We start from the raw sequence: 21,460 nt of genomic DNA on the forward strand, positions 1-21,460 counted from the left end.
ATATCACGAATATTCGAATTTAGCGAATATATCTCGAATATTCGAATATATATTCGAGATATATCGCGAAATCGAATATGGCATATTCTGCTCAACACTAGTGACTACGCAAACAAGGAGTACGTTTATCGTTTAGTGATAGAGGTGTGATTACAATGGGGGGTAATGTTGAGGTTAGAGGAAGAGTATGTGGTAAATCTGGTGTTACAGGGAGGGTTAGTGTTATCAATACAGGGAGTGAACTTATTAAGGTTTGGTGTTAAATGGAGGGTTATTAGGGTTACAGGGAGGGTTAATATGAAAAGGTTGATCTTCAGTCATGAGGGGCAGAAAAGATGAGTATACAAATGAAAGGCCAAGTTTCAGAGCCGGCGCTACGCTTTGTGAAGCCTTAGGCAAAACTTACACATGAGGCCCCAATCATGCCCATAATGGGGAAAAAAATTCAAGCAATAAAAATGGCTGCAAAAAGATGCACGGATCTAGCATACAGTTCATCAGAACCACTTCCTCACCCATCAGACATATGCAGTCAATAAAACATCTGGGACCCAGCAAGGTGGAATTTCCTGTGTCTTGGGAGAATGGGGAGGGGATGTCACTGAGTCATTCCACATCCAAAGAGGAAGTAGAGTCCCCCAGAGAAGATTCCAGCACAGTGCAGGGGGAGAGAGAAGGGAAAGAGAGAGGGGATGGGAGAGAGAGAGAATGGGGAGGGGATGTCATTGAGTCATTCCACATCCAAAGAGGAAGTAGAGTCCCCCAGAGTAGATCCGAGCACAGTGTAGGGGGAGAGAGAAGGGGGAAAGAGAGAGGGGACAGGAGAGAGAGAGGAGGGAGGGGAAGAGAGTGAGAGGGAGAGGGAGGGAGAGAGGGAGAGAGAGGAGTGGGAGAGAGGAGGGAGAAAGAGGAGGAAGGGGGAGAGAGTAGCCTAGCCTAGTATAAGGTAAATATGCGACTTAGAGACTCTTTATATAAGGAAAGAGTTATGGTTAGAGGTAAAGTGACAATTCATGTTAAGGATACTGAGAGAATTATTAGGAGGAGGCTTGGTGTTGGGCATCATTTTTAAGGGTCTATGAATAAAAATCTGCTGAACAAACGTTACACACATCAGAACAGCTCAAACGAAACTTACCGTATTCTGTGATATATAATTATCTCATATAATCACAAGCACCATCTAGTGGCCATAATGTGGTATTTGTACGTTATACATCAATTAAAAAAACGATTTTTGCCACTAGTTGATCACACAAGATAATTTAATAACATAGAATATGGCAAGACAATTGGAGCTATGCAAACGTGTAACATTTGTTCAGCAAACTTTTATACATAGCACCTTAGTGTAGGATGATTTGAATCAAATCTATCAGAGCTGTCAGCATTGCAGGAAGAATGATGCAATATATTATACAGTGTATATATATTTATTCAGTGGATTAAAGATGTCATAATGCCAGCTGATTACAAAAGTTTCTTGTACCTAATAATACATTATTGTTTGTCATTTCTATATTTATAATGCTTAGCAAATAGAAATACAGAATTAAAACTAATTTTAACAAAATGTGGCACACTAGGAAACAATGTCAGAACACATTAACTAATAGGGTATCACATTAATTTACAGGGTATTATGCTAAACTATATTTGACCATTTTTGGGTTATCAGTGCAGTTAGGAAAAGGTATTTATGTGAGACAAACAGACTATACTGGCTTTTTTTTAAATCTATTTTTAAAGCAAAAACTGCACATTTAATATATTATTATTATACACGATTTATATAGCGACAACAGTTTACACAGCGCTTTACAATGTAGAGGGGGGACAGCACAATTACAGTACAGTTCAATACAGAAGGTACAGGAGGGCATTATCCATCCACATTTAAAAAATGTAGATGCCAAGGTAAACTATGACTGGCCACATAAAACTCTGGGATGTTTAAGAGTGATGGAGAGCATAGGAGCTAGAATTCTTATTTTTTATATTAACACTGAGCTGTTTCCACTTGCATTAAAATACTGCATTAATGTGATACACATTGTGGTTGACAAAATGACTGTGCTAACTGAAGCATACCTTGAATAAATCTCATCTTCTAATTTGCAGTCTTGTCCTTCACATAAGGTCTCAATATAGTGTTAATGTTTTCAGCCAAGAGACAAAGCAAATTGTGCGTAATGTTTTGCCTTGTGACAAACAGCAGTTACAGAGAAGCTACACATTATTCAAATGAAATGAGGGCAAGACCCTCTGCTATGCCTTGAATTGTCATATCATTAATCTTCATAGAACACCTGCCCCATCTTCTTCCCTCTGTTTCCTCCATGTACCAGACAGTCCTTCTTAGTGTTGATCTATGCACCCTTGGGATTGCATGTGCTAATATCATTGTTTTAGCATTGGAAGATAAAATATGAAATTTTATATATTTAGGTTGTGTTCAAAGAAAGCGAAGTACAAAGAAGCTTTATTGTCGCTTCAATAAACTAATATGTACATGCTGTTGGTTCATATTTTATTCCTAGATGCCTTTCTCTGACTGATGGAAGTATAACCAGAACTGATCTAGTTTTTAGGAGACAACAAAGAATATTTCATGAAACAAAGGCAGTATTTGTTCCATTATCAAGAGCTCTTCTTCAAGTTTGACAGCAGTAAATGTCTAGATAAGGCAGCCCTTTGTTCTGCTTTTTTTGTATAATTTTTATTTACTTAAAGAAGTGTATAATACGAAGTATAGATTATACATTGCATGTACAGCTTGTCGTAATTAAAGGGGTTGTAAAGGTACAATTTGTTTCCTAAATAGCTTCCTTTACCTTAGTGCAGTCCTCCTTCACTTACCTCATCCTTCCATTTTGCTTTTAAATGTCTTTATTTCTTCTGAGAAATCCTCACTTCCTGTTCTTCTTTCTGTAACTCCACACAGTAATGCAAGGCTTTCTCCCTGGTGTGGAGTGTCGTGCTTGCCTCCTCCCTTGGACTAGAGGAGAGTCAGGACGCTCTCTACGTTGCAGATAGAGAAAGGAGCTGAGTGTTAGTGGTTGTTCTGACACTCTTGTAGTCCAAGGGAGGGGGTGAGCACGACACTCCATACCAGGGAGAAAGCCTTGCATTACTGTGTGGAGTTACAGACAGAAGAACAGGAAGTGAGGGTTTCTCAGAAGAAATAAGGACATTTAAAAGCAAAATCGAAGTCGGACATTTTGACTGGATACGCCTATAGCGGGGCCTTAAAATCGCGGTAAAATAGCAGTGTTTTACCACGATTTTAGCGCTCCGCTATAGGCATAGCCAGTGTGAAAGGGGTCTAATGAAGAAACATCAGTGGCTATCCTAGCTTCATTCAGCAAGAGCCCACAGGGTAGCACTCGCCGCATGTCACTGGAGAGCACATTGAACACATTTTATAAGTGGTCAGAAACTTGTAAATAACTCATTAAAGAATAAAGTTACGTTAAAACCAAGCACACCATTGTTTTTCTTGTGAAATTCCCAATAAGTTTGATGTGTCAAATGACCCTCGTCCTATTGAAAAAACAAAAGTTGGATTAAAAATGTCTGACTTCAAAATGGCCACCATGGTCACCACCCATCTTGAAAAGTTTACCCCCTCACATATACTAATGTGCCACAAACAGGAAGTTAATATTACCAACCATTCCTATTTTATTAAGGTGTATCCATATAAATGGCCCACCCTGTATATGACCATGTAAGTTCTATCAGAAGTATGGCATTAAAATATAGTGTTACACAAGTATTAAGCCAACAATCTGAAGAAAGGAAGCCATCAAGGACTTATCTGGGAAACAAGTCCAATGAAAGTGCAACCAAGGTAGCTAAGACAAGAAAAGGAAGGAGAAAGAAACTTCAGTACAAAGTTTGAAAATAAAAACATCTAAAACTGAACGAATAAAGCCTGAGTCCTACTGTGGTTTCCAGTCATCAATCTGTGTGGAAGTGATATTATTGTAGAGCCATGTATGAAATAACTAATGAAATTGTAATGCATTACCCCAAAGTTAGGATAGAATGTGTATAGTTGAGTGAGGCCTAAGATGTAAGTTTGTCTTGAATTGAGAAGTAAAATGAAGCCAGCAGACCAATATTTTTATTAGAACTTATTATATTTATCTCTGGTTGTGAATATCCATTGTTCTGCCTCCATAATTTTATCTACTGCCAGTTTCCAATCAACTGCTAAAAGTCAAGGGAGGCTTTTAGCAGCATTCGGTAAATCAGCCAACACACTATTTCTATAGGCTTTCACTGAAACCCGGTTGTCATAAGGGTAAGACTAGAGGTCATCTGACTGGTGAGAAATGTGAAGTGGGAGGGGCTGGAGGAGACCCCTTCTCCTAATTTTGGCATATGTGTCACTGCTGCGAGACACAAAGTCGGAGACACAGTGAGTAACCAAATGTCTGTGGGTTGGGGGCACAAATGACTTGTATTGCCTTGGGTGCTGAAAACCCACGCTACGAAAATAATTTTATCGTTAGGGCTCCCCATAACTTAGGAAATTTTATCAAGGGGTCACGGCACTAGAAGGTTGAGAACCACTGACCTAAGGGGTTATCTCCTTCCAAAATGTCTGAGTTTTTGGCAATAACACTATATATGTAGAATAAGCAAAGCTGTCTTCGCCTGGGGCAAACCATGTACCGTATAGCCTTCTAAAGGGTTCAAGTGAGATGTGTAAAGGGGCAAGGTGCATTATCTTATTAGTTCCCACCCAAAAATGTAAACATGGCAAGCGATAATGATGAAGTTCCTGCTGAGAGACTACTGTTCATAGAGGGAAGCCAAGGTACATGAACTAAATCATGGCCTGCCATTTATTTTTTTGTGATTTGACCAGGATTTTATCTTGTGCATTATGATGCCACTTCTAAATTCTAAATAAGTACATAGTTCTATAATAAAGGTGCATATCTAAAAGACCTAAACAAGGCAGTTTGGTGACTCTGAGAATTGAAAAGGCTAATCAAAGTGTCTTTGATAATCATAAACAGTTAGTGAGTAATTTTCAGATCCTTACAAAGAAAGGTGCACCCAAGTCTCTTTGAAAAACAAGAATTGTTCTTAGTTATGTGAATATCATTTTTAGTGTCTCCATGGAAACATTTATACCCAAGCATCACATTGAATGCTTTAACCACACAAAGAGAGGAGATGATTGGATTGAATAAAAGAGTGCTTGACAGGATTTCTGAATTATTATAATTAATTTTAAAAACTAAGAGTTGACCATACAGTAAACATATAACACCGGTGGATGTAATCCAGATTCTTTCGTCTAACTTTGCAGCTCCTAAACTGCATATACTGTCTAAAACTTCAGCTGCTGGATCTAAAGAACCAATTGTATGGTACAAGTCACAACTTGAAAGTTTCTATTTGTAGAGTACTTTCTCCCAGCCTCTATGTGATAATGCTGTATATTTTAGTGGCCAACCACCAAGCATCAGTACTGTCACATCATGCATCAAGGTGCTGACCCAAGTGGCAGTGAAAGTAATAGAATGAATGAAAGCTAATTTATCACAGAAAATAGCTTATTTACTACCAGGGTTATGAATACTCTAAATATTTGTGTTCTGTTTTAAATGATGATATATGTAATGACATACCTCCTTAGACCCAGTCTTTGTGGAGCGTATGGCTACTTGCTGACTTGGCATCATCCACATGCAGTTTTACTCTTCAATAAGACACAGAAGTTGAATCCAGCATAGTTTTACTACAGTAAGTGCAGTACAATTTTTTTATACTATTTGAAATTGTAAGATGGCGGTGACTTTCTATAACTTGTTTCTAAGATGACTAATGTCCCAATGTACATGATTGAAGCAGGTAAGGAGTGGAGAACAGAGGGACATTTTAAATACAGAAGATAAATAAGTTGTAGTGGCACTGAACTATCACTAAATATCAGCATACCTGAGAACATAAATAACATAATGCAGGTCAATGCAACAACAGAAAATACATTATGTTGAGACACAACAATTCAGAATAACCTGCTTCTAATAGTTTAAGCCACTGAAAGGCATTTACCACAAGGAAAGCAAAACTGCTGGTCTACAATAATCTGCATTTACTGGAGTATGTTGACTGTAGTTTTTGTATTCAGCTTTAAAGAAAAATTATTTCAAAAACAAAAGAAGAGTGAGCAAATTTATTAATGATGTCTTCCTAATCTAAACCTCTGCTGATATCGCTTTCTGTTATAAAATAAGAGATTAAAGAAGATCCTGACCAATCAAAAGGTATTTTTCACAATTTTGAATTTAGAAAAAAAACTTTCACAAAACACTTGAATGCATGTAAGGCCGCGTACACACGGTCGATCCATCCAATGAGAATGGTCCGACGGACCGTTTTTATTGGTTCACCGCTGAAGCAGACTAATGGTCTGATGTGGGTAAACACCATCAGTTCAAAAACCGATCGGGTCAGAACGCGGTGACGTAAAACACACAACGTGCTGAAAAAAACGAAGTTCAATGCTTCCAAGCATGCGTCGACTTGATTCTGAGCATGCGTGGGTTTTGAACCGATGCTTTTGTGTACTAACCATGGGTTTTGACCGATGGTCAGCCGTCCATCGGTTCGATTTTAAAGCAAGTTCTAAAACTTTGGTCTGAAGGACAAAAGTCCGATGGGCCGTACACACGGTCAGTTTGGACCAATGAAACTGGACTTCGGTCAGTTTATATCGGTTTGGACCGGTCGTGTGTACGCGGCCTTAGAGTACTGCAAAAAGGTTTGCATGTGCTATACATTTAGTATCAGTTAAGTCTCCATTTTTAACCAAAGCATCAATCATATTTGGAGGAAAGCATGGTTTAGTTGAAACTAGATTATTTTCTTTGAAACTAAGAAGTTCATCCTTAAGTTGAACAATATCAACATCAGCCAACTTTGCCACACTTTTCAAAGCTTCTGTTGGAATGTCACTCTTTTTAGTCTAACTAAACCATTTAGGATCGAAATAGGAAATATCACGGATATTAAATAAAGTTTTATTTTTGGAGAATTTTTCTTTCAGGCTAGTTGTTGCCTGATCAATGACTGCATTAAAATAAAAACATGATGCAAAAACCATTTAAAGGGGTTGCAAAATCAGATTTTTTTTTTATCTTAATGCATTAGGATAAGATGCCTTCTGTGTGCAGCAGCCCCCCTAGGCCCATCTAATACTTTCCTGAGCCCCATCTCTGCCCAGCAATGTCCACGAGTGTCTTGGCCACCCAAGACTCTCCTTCCTGATTGGCTGAGACAAAGCAGTGGCGCCATTGGCTCCCGCTGCTGTCAATCAAAGGCAGTTAGCCAATCAGGAGAGAGAGGGGGCAGGGCCAGGCCACAGCTCCATGTCTGAATGAACACAGGGACCTGTGACTCGGCTCGGGTGCCCCATAGCAAGCGGCTTGCCATGGGGGAGGGAGGGACCAGGAGCACAGAAGAGGGACCCAAGAAGATGAGGATCGGGCTGCTCTGTGCAAATCCACTACACAGAACAGGTAAGTATAACATGTTTTTTATTTTTAAGGGGGTTAGAAAGAGATTCATTAATTGTTAAGGCATTCTTCTTATCCTTGTAAACCTTTTCTGAGGTAAATGACTTCCAACTGCAGCATTGAGAGAATGCTCCAGCCGGGTACTGTTTGTCTTTATGATAATTGATAAATAACTCTGTTTCTTAGGTCTGAAAATTTATTTCTAAGCATCAGAATTCTGTCTTTGGCAATTTCCACCAATCGCCATGCCTATAAATAATCAAACCCACTTGTTTTGAAGATACGCTGAAATTGGACTAGTAATATCATAAACGGCAGGGTTTTTATATTGTGTCCAAGAATAAAGCAGAGCATTATGGGTTTTCTAAAGCAACAATAGAGCAGAAATTGTTTGACTTTAGATTCTCTCTGTCTCTCATTCAAAGTTCTATGGAAGGAGGGAAGGGATGACCCATTCAGCTGTTGAGCTCTTTAAAAGCGTGTAAGGATAGCCTGAAAAATGTGGAAGAAATGTACAACCTGAGGAAGGAGGCATGACTTCCGAAATGTGTCAGCTGTCCAACCATTTGTTCCCAAGATGAACTGTATTGCTTTTCAGCTGGAGCAGATCTATGTTGCTTTATGTTTTTACTTGCGTATGTGAGTATCCATTAGTCTATGTGGATTAAATAAAAATTATCTATGGTAATGCACAAGGTGGTTGCACCCTCCTGTGTGTTTTTTGCAGTTGGTTCTAAGTAATTCCCAGTTGGAGGAGGGCTGCACCTTTTATGGGCGTTTTGGAAAGAAGTGTGTTGGAAAAATATCCCTGGGTTTAGCGCTAAAGTGTTTTTGGACAAGGGTGCAGCCTCACCTGCTGGATGTAAAAAAATATATAAGATATTGTATTTTTTTGTGGTTCTGAATAGTGTAAAGAAAATATACAGAACACTCTTCTATTCAATTAAACTAGTGCATGTTATTGAACACTAAAAACGTGTTTGGTTGCTTGTATTCTATTTGTATTTTTATGTGAATGAACCTCTGCATTATATGTGTACTAAAATAGTTTCCACTACCCCAGGGCTCTTGACCCAGCTACCAAACAATAGTCAAACTTGTAGCACAACTGATATCATTTTCTTTTGACCTTTTGCTCGATATGGGTATGTCAGATAGTAGTTGTAGAAAACAGTGCCTGAGATTATGACATACTTTGCTTCAGGGAAACAGTCAGAAACAAATTTTGATTTGGTCAAAGCTGATGTTACATATGTCATGAGAATTGTTTCAAGGAGTTTATGGAAGCAGACTGCTTTTTAGCTGGTTATTTGCAGCAATTCGGCTTCAGTTTAGCAAACAGGCAACTTTTGACAGCCAACAATGCAGTATGAGACAGATTCATTTATTGTCTCTGCTTTTCCAGGACATACTTCAGCTTGATATGAAAATATCTTAAAACTGGAATAAAATCTCTCTTGAAGATAAATGCCAACCCATAAGCAGACACGGCTTTATCTGATTAATCTGTCCAGGGTGCTACATGACATGAGTACATATTTATGTTAGAACAGAATGACATCTGGCTGCTTTATATCATAGTGCATGGTTCATTTTCCTGTTAGAAAACTGCTAAAAGCATAGCTACCACGGATAGTCACCATTTCTACAGTAACTATGGGTAGTTTCCTCCAAATAATTAGCCATGGAATAAGGGCAGTTTAAAGGGATTATATAGTGGTCATATATATATTACTGTATATATTTTCTTTAGTATGGTCAGGAGAAAAAATAAAACTTTTTCGGCCAGGTTACTATTGTAACACTACCCCCATGGAGCTGCTGGATTAGATTTTGGGCCTTGCACGTTACCTCAACATTCGTTGTCTAGGGGAAGAAAGTCTGTCAATGTCCACACAAGTTGTAAAACCTTTAGCTGTTAGGTTTTATTTTTCTCATAACTTGTAAGAAAGTAGAAGGATAGAGGAGTAGGGGAAGGTTCAGGCACATAGTACAGATCAGGAAAACTAAGTTTAAAAAAAAAAGTCACTCACAATTTCCTCTCGAGTGGGTATCGCTCACCCGGATAGGCCCCTCTCACCTGGCCTAGCAGCCGGGATGATGCACAAACAAAAATAGTATCAGTCTCTGCCACAGACTGGTTGCGAGCATAAATGAACGATTCCGGAATCCTCTGCCACAGGTTAGTTACCCAGATATCCAGCCTTACAGTCTTAGAGCCTTTAAGCCAACCCAGCACACTGTAAATTTTCGTAGAATACGACGAATCCTCCAATAAGGTTACCAGGCCTCTCCCAAAGTACCTTCTGCTCGGTCCTTTCCGGGACAGGTCCTCCCCTGGTTTTGTCCATTGAGTGGCTTCTTCCCGCAGGACAGACAGCACAGGATCACCTTCAAAGCGTAGGCCCTAGCCAGAACAACTGGGCCTTCCTGGCAGGAACGCAGCTTCGGGCCAGCATGGCCCAGAGGCTAAAAAGCGTACAGCACATACCTCGCGCCATGAGAGCCTTGAGGCGAAAAGGGACCCTGAAAAATGGCATCTGCCCCTTAAGTATCCCTTTCCCAGCATGCCCAGCGGGGAGACCACTCAGACTGGACTGTTTCCAGAGAAAGACACTCAATACACCCTGACCTGCTTGACTTCCAACAAAGGGCTATGGTGGTAATGCCACCTATAGGCAAACAAAGGGAAACACCTCCAAGCACAGCCAAAGACGGAACAGAGGCTGATTTAGCCTTAAAGCGGTCCTCCACCCTAAAGTGGAGTCCCGCTGATCGGAACCCTCCCCCCCTCCGGTGTCACATTTGACACCTTTCAGGGGGGAGGGGGGTGCAGACACCTGTCTAAAGACAGGTATTTGCACCCACTTCCGGCCACACGCTACGGGCGAAAGACGGGCATTCCGTCACATCCCGTCTGTCGCCCGTTGTGTGCTGGGAGCACTCGGCTCCCAACACACAGCGTGTGAGCCAATCGGCGGGCGCAGCGCGACTCGCGCATGCGCCGTAGGGAACCGGGCAGTGAAGCCGCAGCGCTTCACTTCCTGGTTCCCTGAGCGTGGATGGAGGGGGGAGCAGCAGAGAGACGAGCGATCGCTCGTGCTCTGCTGCGATCAGCGCTGGACTCCAGGACAGGTAAGTGTCCTAATATTAAAAGTCAGCAGCTGCAGTATTTGTAGCTGCTGGCTTTTAATATTTTTTCCCCGTGACACATCCGCTTTAATTTACAAAGTCTGAGCTAATTATCACCTCAGACACCCACTAAATTTGAACATAGCGACTGGTCATCTGGAGCTGGGCACTGCACTATTAAATAGTGTATACAAATAATTTAGATTATTATATTTATTTCCTCTTGTTATCCTGACAGGGTTTTAATTTATTTTCCAGGATAATTACAGAGGTGATTCTTGCCAGTCAGCAAAGACACAGGCAGTAATAACAAAGTTGTATAGCGTCTCGCCTTTCTGTCTAACAAAAAAAAAACATTTGTCTTTATATATTGTACACTTTAACTGAAATAATTAAATCACGCAAACAACATAAAAGATTCACATGGTTGCTTGCATTTCCACACTTTGTATGACATTATTATTCTTTGCGATGCCTTAAAGAATAAACCCATGATTGTGCTATTTGGTTGTGTGGTTTGCTTCCTAAGCTGCATAGCTTTTGTGGAAGCACAAAACATATAAACACTGGTTTATTTTAAAGAAGAACTTATGATTCTTTAACCACTTAAGACCCGGACCAAAATGCAGCTAAAAGACCAGGCCAGGTTTTGTGATTCGGCACTGCATCGCTTTAACAGACAATTGCGCGGTCGTGCGACGTGGCTCCCCAACAAAATTGGCGTCCTTTTTTTCCCATAAATAGAGCTTTCTTTTGGTGGTATTTGATCACCTCTGCGTTTTTTATTTGTTGCGCTATAAACAAAAATAGAGCGACAATTTTGAAAAAAATGCAATATTTTTTACTTTTTGCTATAATAAATATCCCCCAAAAATATATAAAAAAAAACATTTTTTTTCCTCAGTTTAGGCCAATACATATTCTTCTACTTATATTTGGTAAAAAAAATCGCAATAAGCGTTTATTGGTGTGTTGGTTTGCGCAAAATTTATAGGGTTTACAAAATAGGGGATAGTTTTATTGCATTTTTATTAATTATTATTTTTTTACTACTAATGGCGGCGATCATCGATTTTTTTCGTGACTGCGACATTATGGCGGACACTTCGGACAATTTTGACACATTTTTGGGACCATTGTCATTTTCACAGCAAAAAATGCATTTAAAATGCATTGTTTACTGTGGAAATGACAGTTGCAGTTTGGGAGTTAACCACAGGGGGCGCTGAAGGGGTTATGTGTCACCTAATGTGTGTTTACAACTGTAGGGGGGTGTGGCTGTAGGTGTGACATCATCGATTGTGGATCCCTATAAAAGAGATCACACGATCGATGACACCGCCACAGTGAAGAACGGGGAAGCTGTGTTTACACACGGCTCTCCCCATTCTTCAGCTCCGGGAACCGATCGCGGGTCTCCAGCGGCGATCGGGTCCGCTGGTCCCGCAGGCCCAGTCACGGAGCTTCGGAGTCGGTTTGGTCCAATGGTGTGTACGCGGCCTAAGTGGAAAAGAGTGTCAACGATGCCCATTTGCAACTTCACTGTGCCCATTTGCACGTCTCACTGTGCCCACTGTACGCCTCACTGTGCCCATTGCATGCCTCACTGTGCCCATTGCACGCCTCACTGTGCCCATTGCACGCCTCACTGTGCCCATTACATCCTCACTGTGTTGATCTGCATACCTGATTAGCCTGTGACATGCAGTCAGATGGCGGGCGTCCAGTGTAAAAAAGCCGTGCCTTCTCCAGTGATTTGTATTCTACTACAAGGCTTTGTGTCATCTACAAAAACAGAGTGGAGTGACACTCTTCCTCGGAGTGCTGAATGGCCAGGGAACACATTGGATCATCCGAAGGCTTTTAAAGGAATCCTGGACTGGTTAGGAGATTTTTTTCCAAATATACCTTCCACTGGTGCCACGTTTTTTTATAAAATTACGCTCCTTCTCCTCCTCCGTGATAGGTATCCGTGATAGGCAAAACACTCAGTTTCCCAGTAGAGACTGTGTTCAGTTTTCCGCCTATCACGGATGTCCTCTTGTCCTCGTCCCATGGAGGAGGATGAGGAGACGTCCGTGATAGGCGGAACACTGACTCACTGCTGGGAAACTGAGTGTTCCGCCTATTGCGGACGAGGAGGCGGCTCGGCTTTTTTACACTGGATGCCTGCTGTCTGACTGCATGTCACGGGCTGATCAAGTACACAGACTTGAGTAGAAGCCAAGGGGGGCATTTTTAGCACAAAAAAATGTGCCGAAGGCTTATACTCGAGTATATATGAAAAATAAGTATATATAAAAAATAAATATATATAAATATATACTGTATATACGGTATATATCACAATGTGGTATCACACTTGTGGGACCATATAAAACATAAGGTGGAGTCTTTAATGGTTAGCGTCTTGTATATGTTACATTTAATACACTGTGTACTGCATATAGGTTCTGTAGCATTGTATTCATTGGAACTCTATTGTTTTAATACTGTAGTTGGCTTGGGTTCTTTATCTGGCAACCTGGGTATTGGAGGCCATAGTTTTTCAGATTAGGTATACAGGATTACTGAGGATGAATTCTATTGGTCTGCTGAAGTTTTAAGTATCATCAGGACTTACTATTGCATGAGGAATTATTGATACATAGAGTAATTTTAACCAAGTTTGGGAGAATATATAGACATTTGGAGCAGGAGTGAGGAACATGCTTGGGTAAAGTCCTAAAGAGAATCCCACATAGTTATTGATGTCTGTCATTTGTTTTTTAATGTTCTGTTTAAAAGAAAATACAACAATGTTATATAATTTTGGCCTTGTTTCAGGGAATATGTCTGAGATAATACAAAAACATGGTTTTGTACATGCCAGACAACACACTAGCCATTGCAAACACCCGTTCAGATGTAAAGATTCTTTCCACATCAACATTTAAAATGATGTTCTTGCTGCCCACAGTTATTGCCAGCTGAGACTTCCCTTACTTAGCTTCCCAGAAACATGCCAACATTGACTATTAGGCACCAGGTACTTGTAGTCACCTACAGAGGGCTACTATTGGGGCTGTATTCACAGAGTGCACTTTTTGTATTTTTACCTCTATCTGAACTCAATAGTGAAAAAAAAAATGTGGCGCTAAATTGCACTTATGTGTATGGACCTCCAACCGAGTGCAAAGAAAAACCTAAAAATAAAGTAAAATAAAGACAACTTCATACGCGGTACACTTTAAAGTATCACTATAAAGATGATGACAATGTGATAATTCAAATTATCAGTGTAACAATATCACTGTGTTTAATGAAATAAAGCTAGAGGAGCTAGAGGAAAGGGTGAGAGTGATATCTAAGCTGTACACCTCGGGTCTACCTTGACCACACTATACACTACTACAGACGTTTTCTCCAAGAGTTGTTGCTGTGATTTTACTTGCTGGCTTTGAAGTAATGTGATGTGATGTGAGTGTAATGGTTGAAGTTGTTCACATAACGTTTTATTAAACTGGTTTTACAATATTACACTTTTGGAGCACTTTTTATTTACATGTGGAGAGATCCTGAATCTGATTACATGCTTGCGGCTGGATAGCGGAGATCAGCTAAACCTGTCTGTGTGGTTTAAAGCAATTTTGCCAAGCACTAGAGTGTAAGGCATTTATATCTGGTGAGTGTGTCATCCAATGGGAGTGGAATCACTGGCACTGAGTGTTGTGGTGGAAGATCAGAAAATTTTACACAGGATCAACCTTCTTTTCGGATAAATTTCATTATGCTTATGAACTTTTTATTGAAGTAGTATGTAGTTAATTTCACTTGTCACAGGGTGATATTGTTACACTTTAAAGTGTACCGCTTATGAAGTTGTTAGGGAAAAAGAAAGGGACTGAAGGATAGAGTGGTAGCGGCTGCTAGTACCGCAAACCCCAAATGACTATCACCCCAAAAAAAAATTATATATGGACTTTCTCGGTACTGATGACACAGGTAAGTGCAATAAAAAAATCATTCATAATACATAAAACAATATACAGTTTAAAAACAAAACCATGACAATCAACCTCACACTAATTACAGCAGTATAGTAATAACAACGGAAAACCGTGTAGTATCTGTTGTGAGGTAAGATCGAGGGAGACCTCTACCGGTTTTGCGGAAGTACCGCTTCTTCAGGAGGTAATCTGTATAATGAATAACATCATATCTAGACTAGCAAAGAAATATTAAAAACAACACAACATTGGTGAACTGCAAGAGATCAAGTATGCAAATTGAATTGGTTCTGCTTACCACCAGAGGGTCATCATTAAAGTGGCAGCAGGTTAGTCAGGTGTTTTACCTTAAGGCACAGTGGTGGTACTTCAATTGTGGAAGTACGAGTCTTGCTGACCATCAGCCATAAACATCTGAGACATTATTTATATCTGCATAAATATTTTTCCAAAGACATTGGTACATATGTCAGCATGTGTGAAGTGGTTGCCTAATCTTTTGAAAGCTTGTTATTTTCTAATAATTTTAGTTAGTCTCAAAAATGTGTCACTTTAATAACCTTGTTTGTCCTTTCTACCTGTGTACTGATTCACAGCTTGGTAGATCACTTTTCTCTTGTTTGCTTTTTTTTTGTTTGTTTGCTATTCCAATACATCATTTTCTTTGCTTTCTGCAGATGATTTAGGATCATCAACCTCCACAAATCTAAAATAAATCTTCAGGAGAATCTAACCAGCAAATTTACAAATTTATAATTTTTTTCATGTACATTGGTACCATATTCCCCTCCTTATCAATTTGCCTCTATGTTTAGCAAATGTGTAATATAACTGTTAATGAAATATTTTTAAAGAGCACGAAACTTTAGAAAAATATAGCAGCAGTCATGTTTCTCATTTGAGTAAATAATACATTTCCTAATGGTGGAAAGATCTGATAAAAGCCAGTTAATACAAATGAGAATTTTAAAGCAATTATCTTCATTTACAAGACATTTGATGTATGGTGAACGCGTGTAACAGTGAGAGCATGAAAGTGAAAACAGCAGATCTTTCATAGAAATTCAGGACAAAACACCAGTGAAATCAATGATTTGCCTTTTCCAAATGGCAAACATCTGTGACCAAAACATCTCCAACTGTTCATTAGTATAAATTACCTTCAAGATCACTTTAAGCTCTAATTCAAACATATCTATACACCAAAGGTGGTAAATGTTTTTGTATTGTGGGTTTAATATCTGGTCTCTTTAGTTCCTCTTTTGTCATTTTACAGTCTCATGCACCAAGTTAACAGAAAGAAGCTTTAATACTGCAATGTGTAACCGTTTTGTGAATTGTGGTGCACTAAAATATACAGTAGAACTGCTTTTCTTTAACATTCTCAGGAAATACTGCAGAGGATATTTTTCCACCGTGAATGTGTTGCTCTTTCTTTTTTACAATATGTAGATCAGGGGTCATCAACTTTTCTCAACTTTAGAAACTCAAATAGAATATAATGTGTTTTAGTAAGCTGCAGTGAATATTTAAAAGAAAACTTAAAATATTACTTGTTCATAATATAAAATGATACTGTATAAAATAGGTAATGTGGCTTTAAGCTTTTGGGATATGTATAATGATGCAATGGTTTAGGCAGGCATGAACGGAGCATCTGTTTAGAGGCTGGTAAGAACCTGATATATGAGCACCACATGTGGTTCTCAAGCATTTCATTGAAGACCATCAGTTCAGGCAGGAAACATCAATGTAATAGCACTAAACAAATGTATAAAATTATGCATAAAATTATTACATTTATGCATAGATGTACCATTTAATCAACATATACAAACATGTTAGAGGCCCCGTTGTATACAAAAAATAGTCCCTTATGCACATACACACCAAATCAAATATTTTTTTCATATTTGCAACAAATAATATCAACTTTCCAACTTTGAAGAGAAAGAAGATAAATCCTAGATATACTGGTCTATTAGTTATTGTACATTATTATATTATTATGAGTGTACTTAGTCAACAGCATGAAAAGAGGTCTTACTACTGGTAACCATGAGGGGGCAGGGGGGGGTAAGTTCCAAGGAACACCAAGGTCTCTGAAAACAGGGTCCACTTTTCACTTGATTGTAGGCAGAGAGTTGAAGCAATAGTGAAATGGGGGGGGGGGTGTCCAGCTTTTTAAATTAAATTAAAACTTTTTTAAAAAAAGCCCAGGAGCAGGCTTCCCCATACTCTTTAAATAAAAAACACAGAAAACGAATTTTCATTGGAATAGATGACTTAACACATTAATGTCAGACCAGCTAAGCTGGAGAGACGATACAACATTTTAATGATATGGTTGTTGCACATAAAAACTAAAATGATGGCCCTTGCCAGAACTATAATGTTTTAATAACCTGAAACAACCTTTAAAACAATGCTTTATTTAGTATTTAACAAAGCTTCAGATATCATAGAGTCTGCAGGGGAAATAGCATACAAAGCTTGTAGAGATAAACTAAGCGTATATATTTAATAGCTAAATCAAGTTTTTACTTCCTTGAAATGTAATAGAATAAATAAAGCAAGTATTGATCACCCACAATATTTAACCATTTTTATTTTCTTTGGAAAGCTTATATAAACCAGCCTATTAGCAGAGAGAAATTGTTATGCTTAGCTTCCAAATGCAACAATACCAGTTAAAATGTTGTAAATGATCTATAGCTAACCTTACAGTCTCACATATATCTGTTTTATTTCAGCTCGCTGGTTTCATCTATGCCTGTTATGTCTTGAAATGTATTTCTGAAGAAGAGGACAGTTGTAAGTATTCATACTTGTGACATATTATTACACTGGCCATTAACTTTCGTGACATGCTGAGAGCATAAATTTAAAATGTGCTCAAATTTCTTTTAATACAAAGGATTTGTGTAAGAGCAATAGGCCGAGAAGAATCAATGACATTGCCAAGTTGATATATGATACATTCTATATGTAGAATATCAGAGGATATAATAATTTAAAAAGTAATTGCAATTGGCACAAAGATACTATCCTGAAATTGGGTTTCCGACTTTGTGCACTGTAGTAAAACAGGAGAAACATTTTTGTCATTGTGATTTGGAGCCTAATTATCTAAATAAGTGAGCTGGTGACCCTTGCCTTGAGGAAACTAAAGTAAGTGCACTTTAATGAAAAACTTGTTAAGTCTATTTACTTAAGAACTGGCAGAAAGCTGAACTTATCCCCAGACAGTTATACATTGGGCCATGGTGCGTTACATTGGAAGGTGTTTCTTAGGAATAAAATGTAGAACTAAAGCTCCACAAAAGAGTTATCTACTGATCACTGCCGAATATACTAAAGCTATGTTCACAACGATCTTTACATTGTTGCTGGTGGACTTTTCTTCTTAAAATGAAGCTACAGTATTTTAGGATGCTACTCATCAAAGTTCAGTGTGGTGTCAAAATATCTGTATGTCTAAATTTATTGTGGGTGTGGTCAGGGTTGGATTTTTGCATAGGCAAACCAGGTCATGACCTAGAACAGCAAAACAGACAGAGGCTGCACAATTTTTTTCTTGTACAGGAAAAGAATCCAGGATCATAGGCGTGCGTGCATCCCCCACTCACTCTGGCAAGGTAAGCCCGCTGCCCCCTAGAACTAAGGGATTGAGAAGAGGACTCTCCCTGGACAGGCTGCCCCGTAAAGAACTGGGGGAAATGGCGCCAGCAGAAGGGGAGCCCTCATTGAAAGAAATCATGGAGGCCATATGTACCTGCCAGGCCACACTGACTGAACATATTGTTGGTATAAGGGCTGAAATGACGTTTCTAAAGCATGATGTGCAGACCATTAGAAAAAGGGCTTCTGAGGCTGAACAGACAATTAGTGACTTGGAAGATGTAGTCTGCCCTTTAGAGAATAAGGTGCAGAATATCCACTGTGAGGTGAATGCTCACACAGATAAGCTTGAAGACATGGAGGACCGTCAGAGGAGGAACAGTAGGCACTGTGTAGATTTCCCTGAAAAAGCAGAGGGAAAACAGCCTGAGGATTTCCTGGAATTGTGGCTTAAGGATAATATGGCGGACACTAAGTTTTCACGCTTGTTCGCCATAGAGAGGGCACACAGGATCCCCTAAACCTCCCCCTCCTGGTTCTCATCCACGCTGGATGATAGCCCGTATTCTGCACTTCAGAGATCGTGAAAACATTCTCCGTGCAGCCCATACTATGGGAGACTTACACTATAATGGAAATCGCATTTTTATATATCCTGACTTCTCTGCAGCTACGCAGAAGCAAAGAGCCAGTTTTGTTCATGTCAAAAAGAGGCTCTGGGACTTACAACTGGCTTATAGTATGTTGTACCCAGCAAAACTGAGGCTGGTGGACAGAGGCAAAGCCTCCTTCTTTAATTCTCCTACTGAAGCTTCACGCTGGCTGGATGCTAAAAAGTGCCCTAGTCCTGAAGCCCACCGCTGAGAGAATGGTGCATTCCTTGACCTATGCATCTGAAACAAGCCCCACAAGCCTACTTCTGTTTGTTAGCCTTGGGGCTCAATGTTTTTTTTTTCGTTCTGACACTACAGTTGCAATGCAAAATGTCCCGCGCAGATCTACCTGCTGATTAAACAAACCTCTTACAACGTTCATATCTGGTAAACTATTCCCTTTTTGATTTTTGCTTTTTTGGGGATTCCCTTTTTGCTCCCCAGATGGTTTAATTACTGTCTATCCCCTGAAACATATCCTTGGGGGAATATTTTCTTCCTGCAGACACAACGGAGTGGAGGGGGAAACAACCCCTGTTCTTTGCCCTTTTTTTGTTTTTGCGATTCTGTCGGTTCTATTTTTTTTGTTGGCCCTAGCTCTTGTACTATACTCCTAGACCCTAAAGGGAGAACTGTGTGAGAGCTTTTGTAGGTCTGGACGATTCCTGGCTCTTGCAAGACATGCTGCATGCTGATAAGTTGTGGATGCTCTCTTGCTAAAGGCCTGTGACCCCCCGAGGTCGATTATATACTACTGTTATGGGATTCAGGCACACAAACAGTTGGGGTTGTGTGCAGGGTAGAAAGGGAGGGGTTAATGTGTTTTATTGTTACAGTATGTGCTGTGTGCTGCTGCTATTCTCCGCTCTATCCTCTACAGGCTAGATAAACTGGTACTTGATTGTTTACTGGTCAGTCCCCCAGATATGCTGCATTTACCTTCTCTGGATATGAATGACGGATAAGATAAGCTTGATGTTCTGGAATGTACGAAGTCTGAACTCAAAAGTGAAAAGCTCTCTGGTGTTTGATGTTATCAAGAGGGATAAGCCCCATATTATCGTACTGCAGGAAACACACTGAAGCCACATACACACGATCAGTCCATCCGATGAGAACGGTCTGATGGACCATTTTCATCAGTCAACCGATGAAGCTGACTGATGGTCCGTCGCGCCTACACACCATCGGTTAAAAAACCGATCGTGTCAGAACGCGGTGACGTAAAACACAACGACGTGCTGAAAAAAACGAAGTTCAATGCTTCCAAGCATGCGTCGACTTGATTCTGAGCATGCGTGGATTTTTAACCAATGGTTGTGCCTACTAACGATCGGTTTTGACCTATCGGTTAGGAATCCATTGGTTAAATTTAAAGCAAGTTGGCATTTTTTTAACCGATGGTTAAATAACCTATGGGGCCCACACACGTTTTGACCGATGAAAACAGTCCATCAGACCGTTGTCCTCTGTTTAACCTATCATGTGTACGAGGCCTTACAGGGATCTAAGGTTAAGGCCTTAAAAAATGTAATATTATGAGGGTAATCCATGCTGAATACTCCACTTACTCCAGAGGGGTAGCTATTCTGGTCACAAAAAAGGCTGCAACACATATTTTGCAGGTTAAACTGGACCCTAATGGGAGATATGCTATACTAGTCTGTCATATGTTTAATGTCTGTTTAACATTGGTATGTGTATATATTCCCCCCTCCCACATGGGCTAGCACAAAGGTAATTCAATAAAGAGATAAACAATATTATAATACAACTCATATTTATTTATCTTGGATTTAATATGGCCACGGTGTTATCCATAAGGGGTTAACATGAATAAATAAAATAAGCCATCCTGGCTAAAATATATTTAACAAAGAATTAAATGGTGTCCATCCAGCCAAAGCTGGATGACTACTCCCCTATTGGACAACTACGTGACTTCGAAGATAGGGAGGGAGGGTGGGCGTCGCTGTCCTTCAGGTAACAGTCTGAGGGGACCGCTGCACTTGGCTCCTTTATCAGCTTCGTCCGCGCGGGATAACTGCCCGCTCAAAGGGACCAATCAGCTGCTCGGCTACAAGCACCAATCCCCTGGCTTTTGCTGCCCGGAGGTAGCGCAGCTAAACGGCACCTGCGGGGTAAAACAAAAACAGGGAAAAGACTGCCAACTCTCCCCTTTGTGCCTGCCCATGCTGGGCCAGCTTAATGCTGTGACCTTTCATGAGCTAGCACAAAGGTAATTCAATAAAGAGACAAACAATATTATAATACAACTCATATTTATTTATCTTGAATTTAATATGGCCAAGGAGTTATCCATAAGGGGTTAACATGAATTATTTAAATAAAATAAATAAATACAATAAAATATATTTAACAAAGAATTAAATGGTGTCCATCCAGCCAAAGCTGGACGACTACTCCCCACCAGCCGAAGACAGCAGAGCAGCTGCTGCCTGAGGCCCCCCCCACCACCGTGGCTGATTCAATCAGGTTCTATAGACCCATATTAAAAATGTCA

The 21,460-nt window shown here is 39.8% G+C and overlaps 1 protein-coding gene across 3 annotated transcripts in view; it reads left to right on the plus strand.

The window, feature by feature from the left end:
• NKAIN2 (sodium/potassium transporting ATPase interacting 2) overlaps positions 1-21,460 on the plus strand; it is a 1,108,432-nt gene that overhangs the window by 1,000,747 nt on the left and 86,225 nt on the right. For all 3 annotated transcript variants that reach the window (XR_005748699.1, XM_040350350.1, XM_040350351.1), the window contains exon 5: positions 17,416-17,476. Coding sequence is in view for 2 of the 3 variants with exons in the window: in XM_040350350.1 (XP_040206284.1) it covers positions 17,416-17,476 (61 nt within the window). In the remaining variant the exon portion in view is untranslated. The remainder of the gene's footprint in view (positions 1-17,415; positions 17,477-21,460) is intronic.

Source organism: Rana temporaria, chromosome 4 (genome assembly GCF_905171775.1).
Source record: "Rana temporaria chromosome 4, aRanTem1.1, whole genome shotgun sequence".
NCBI classification, from domain to species: Eukaryota; Metazoa; Chordata; class Amphibia; order Anura; family Ranidae; genus Rana; species Rana temporaria.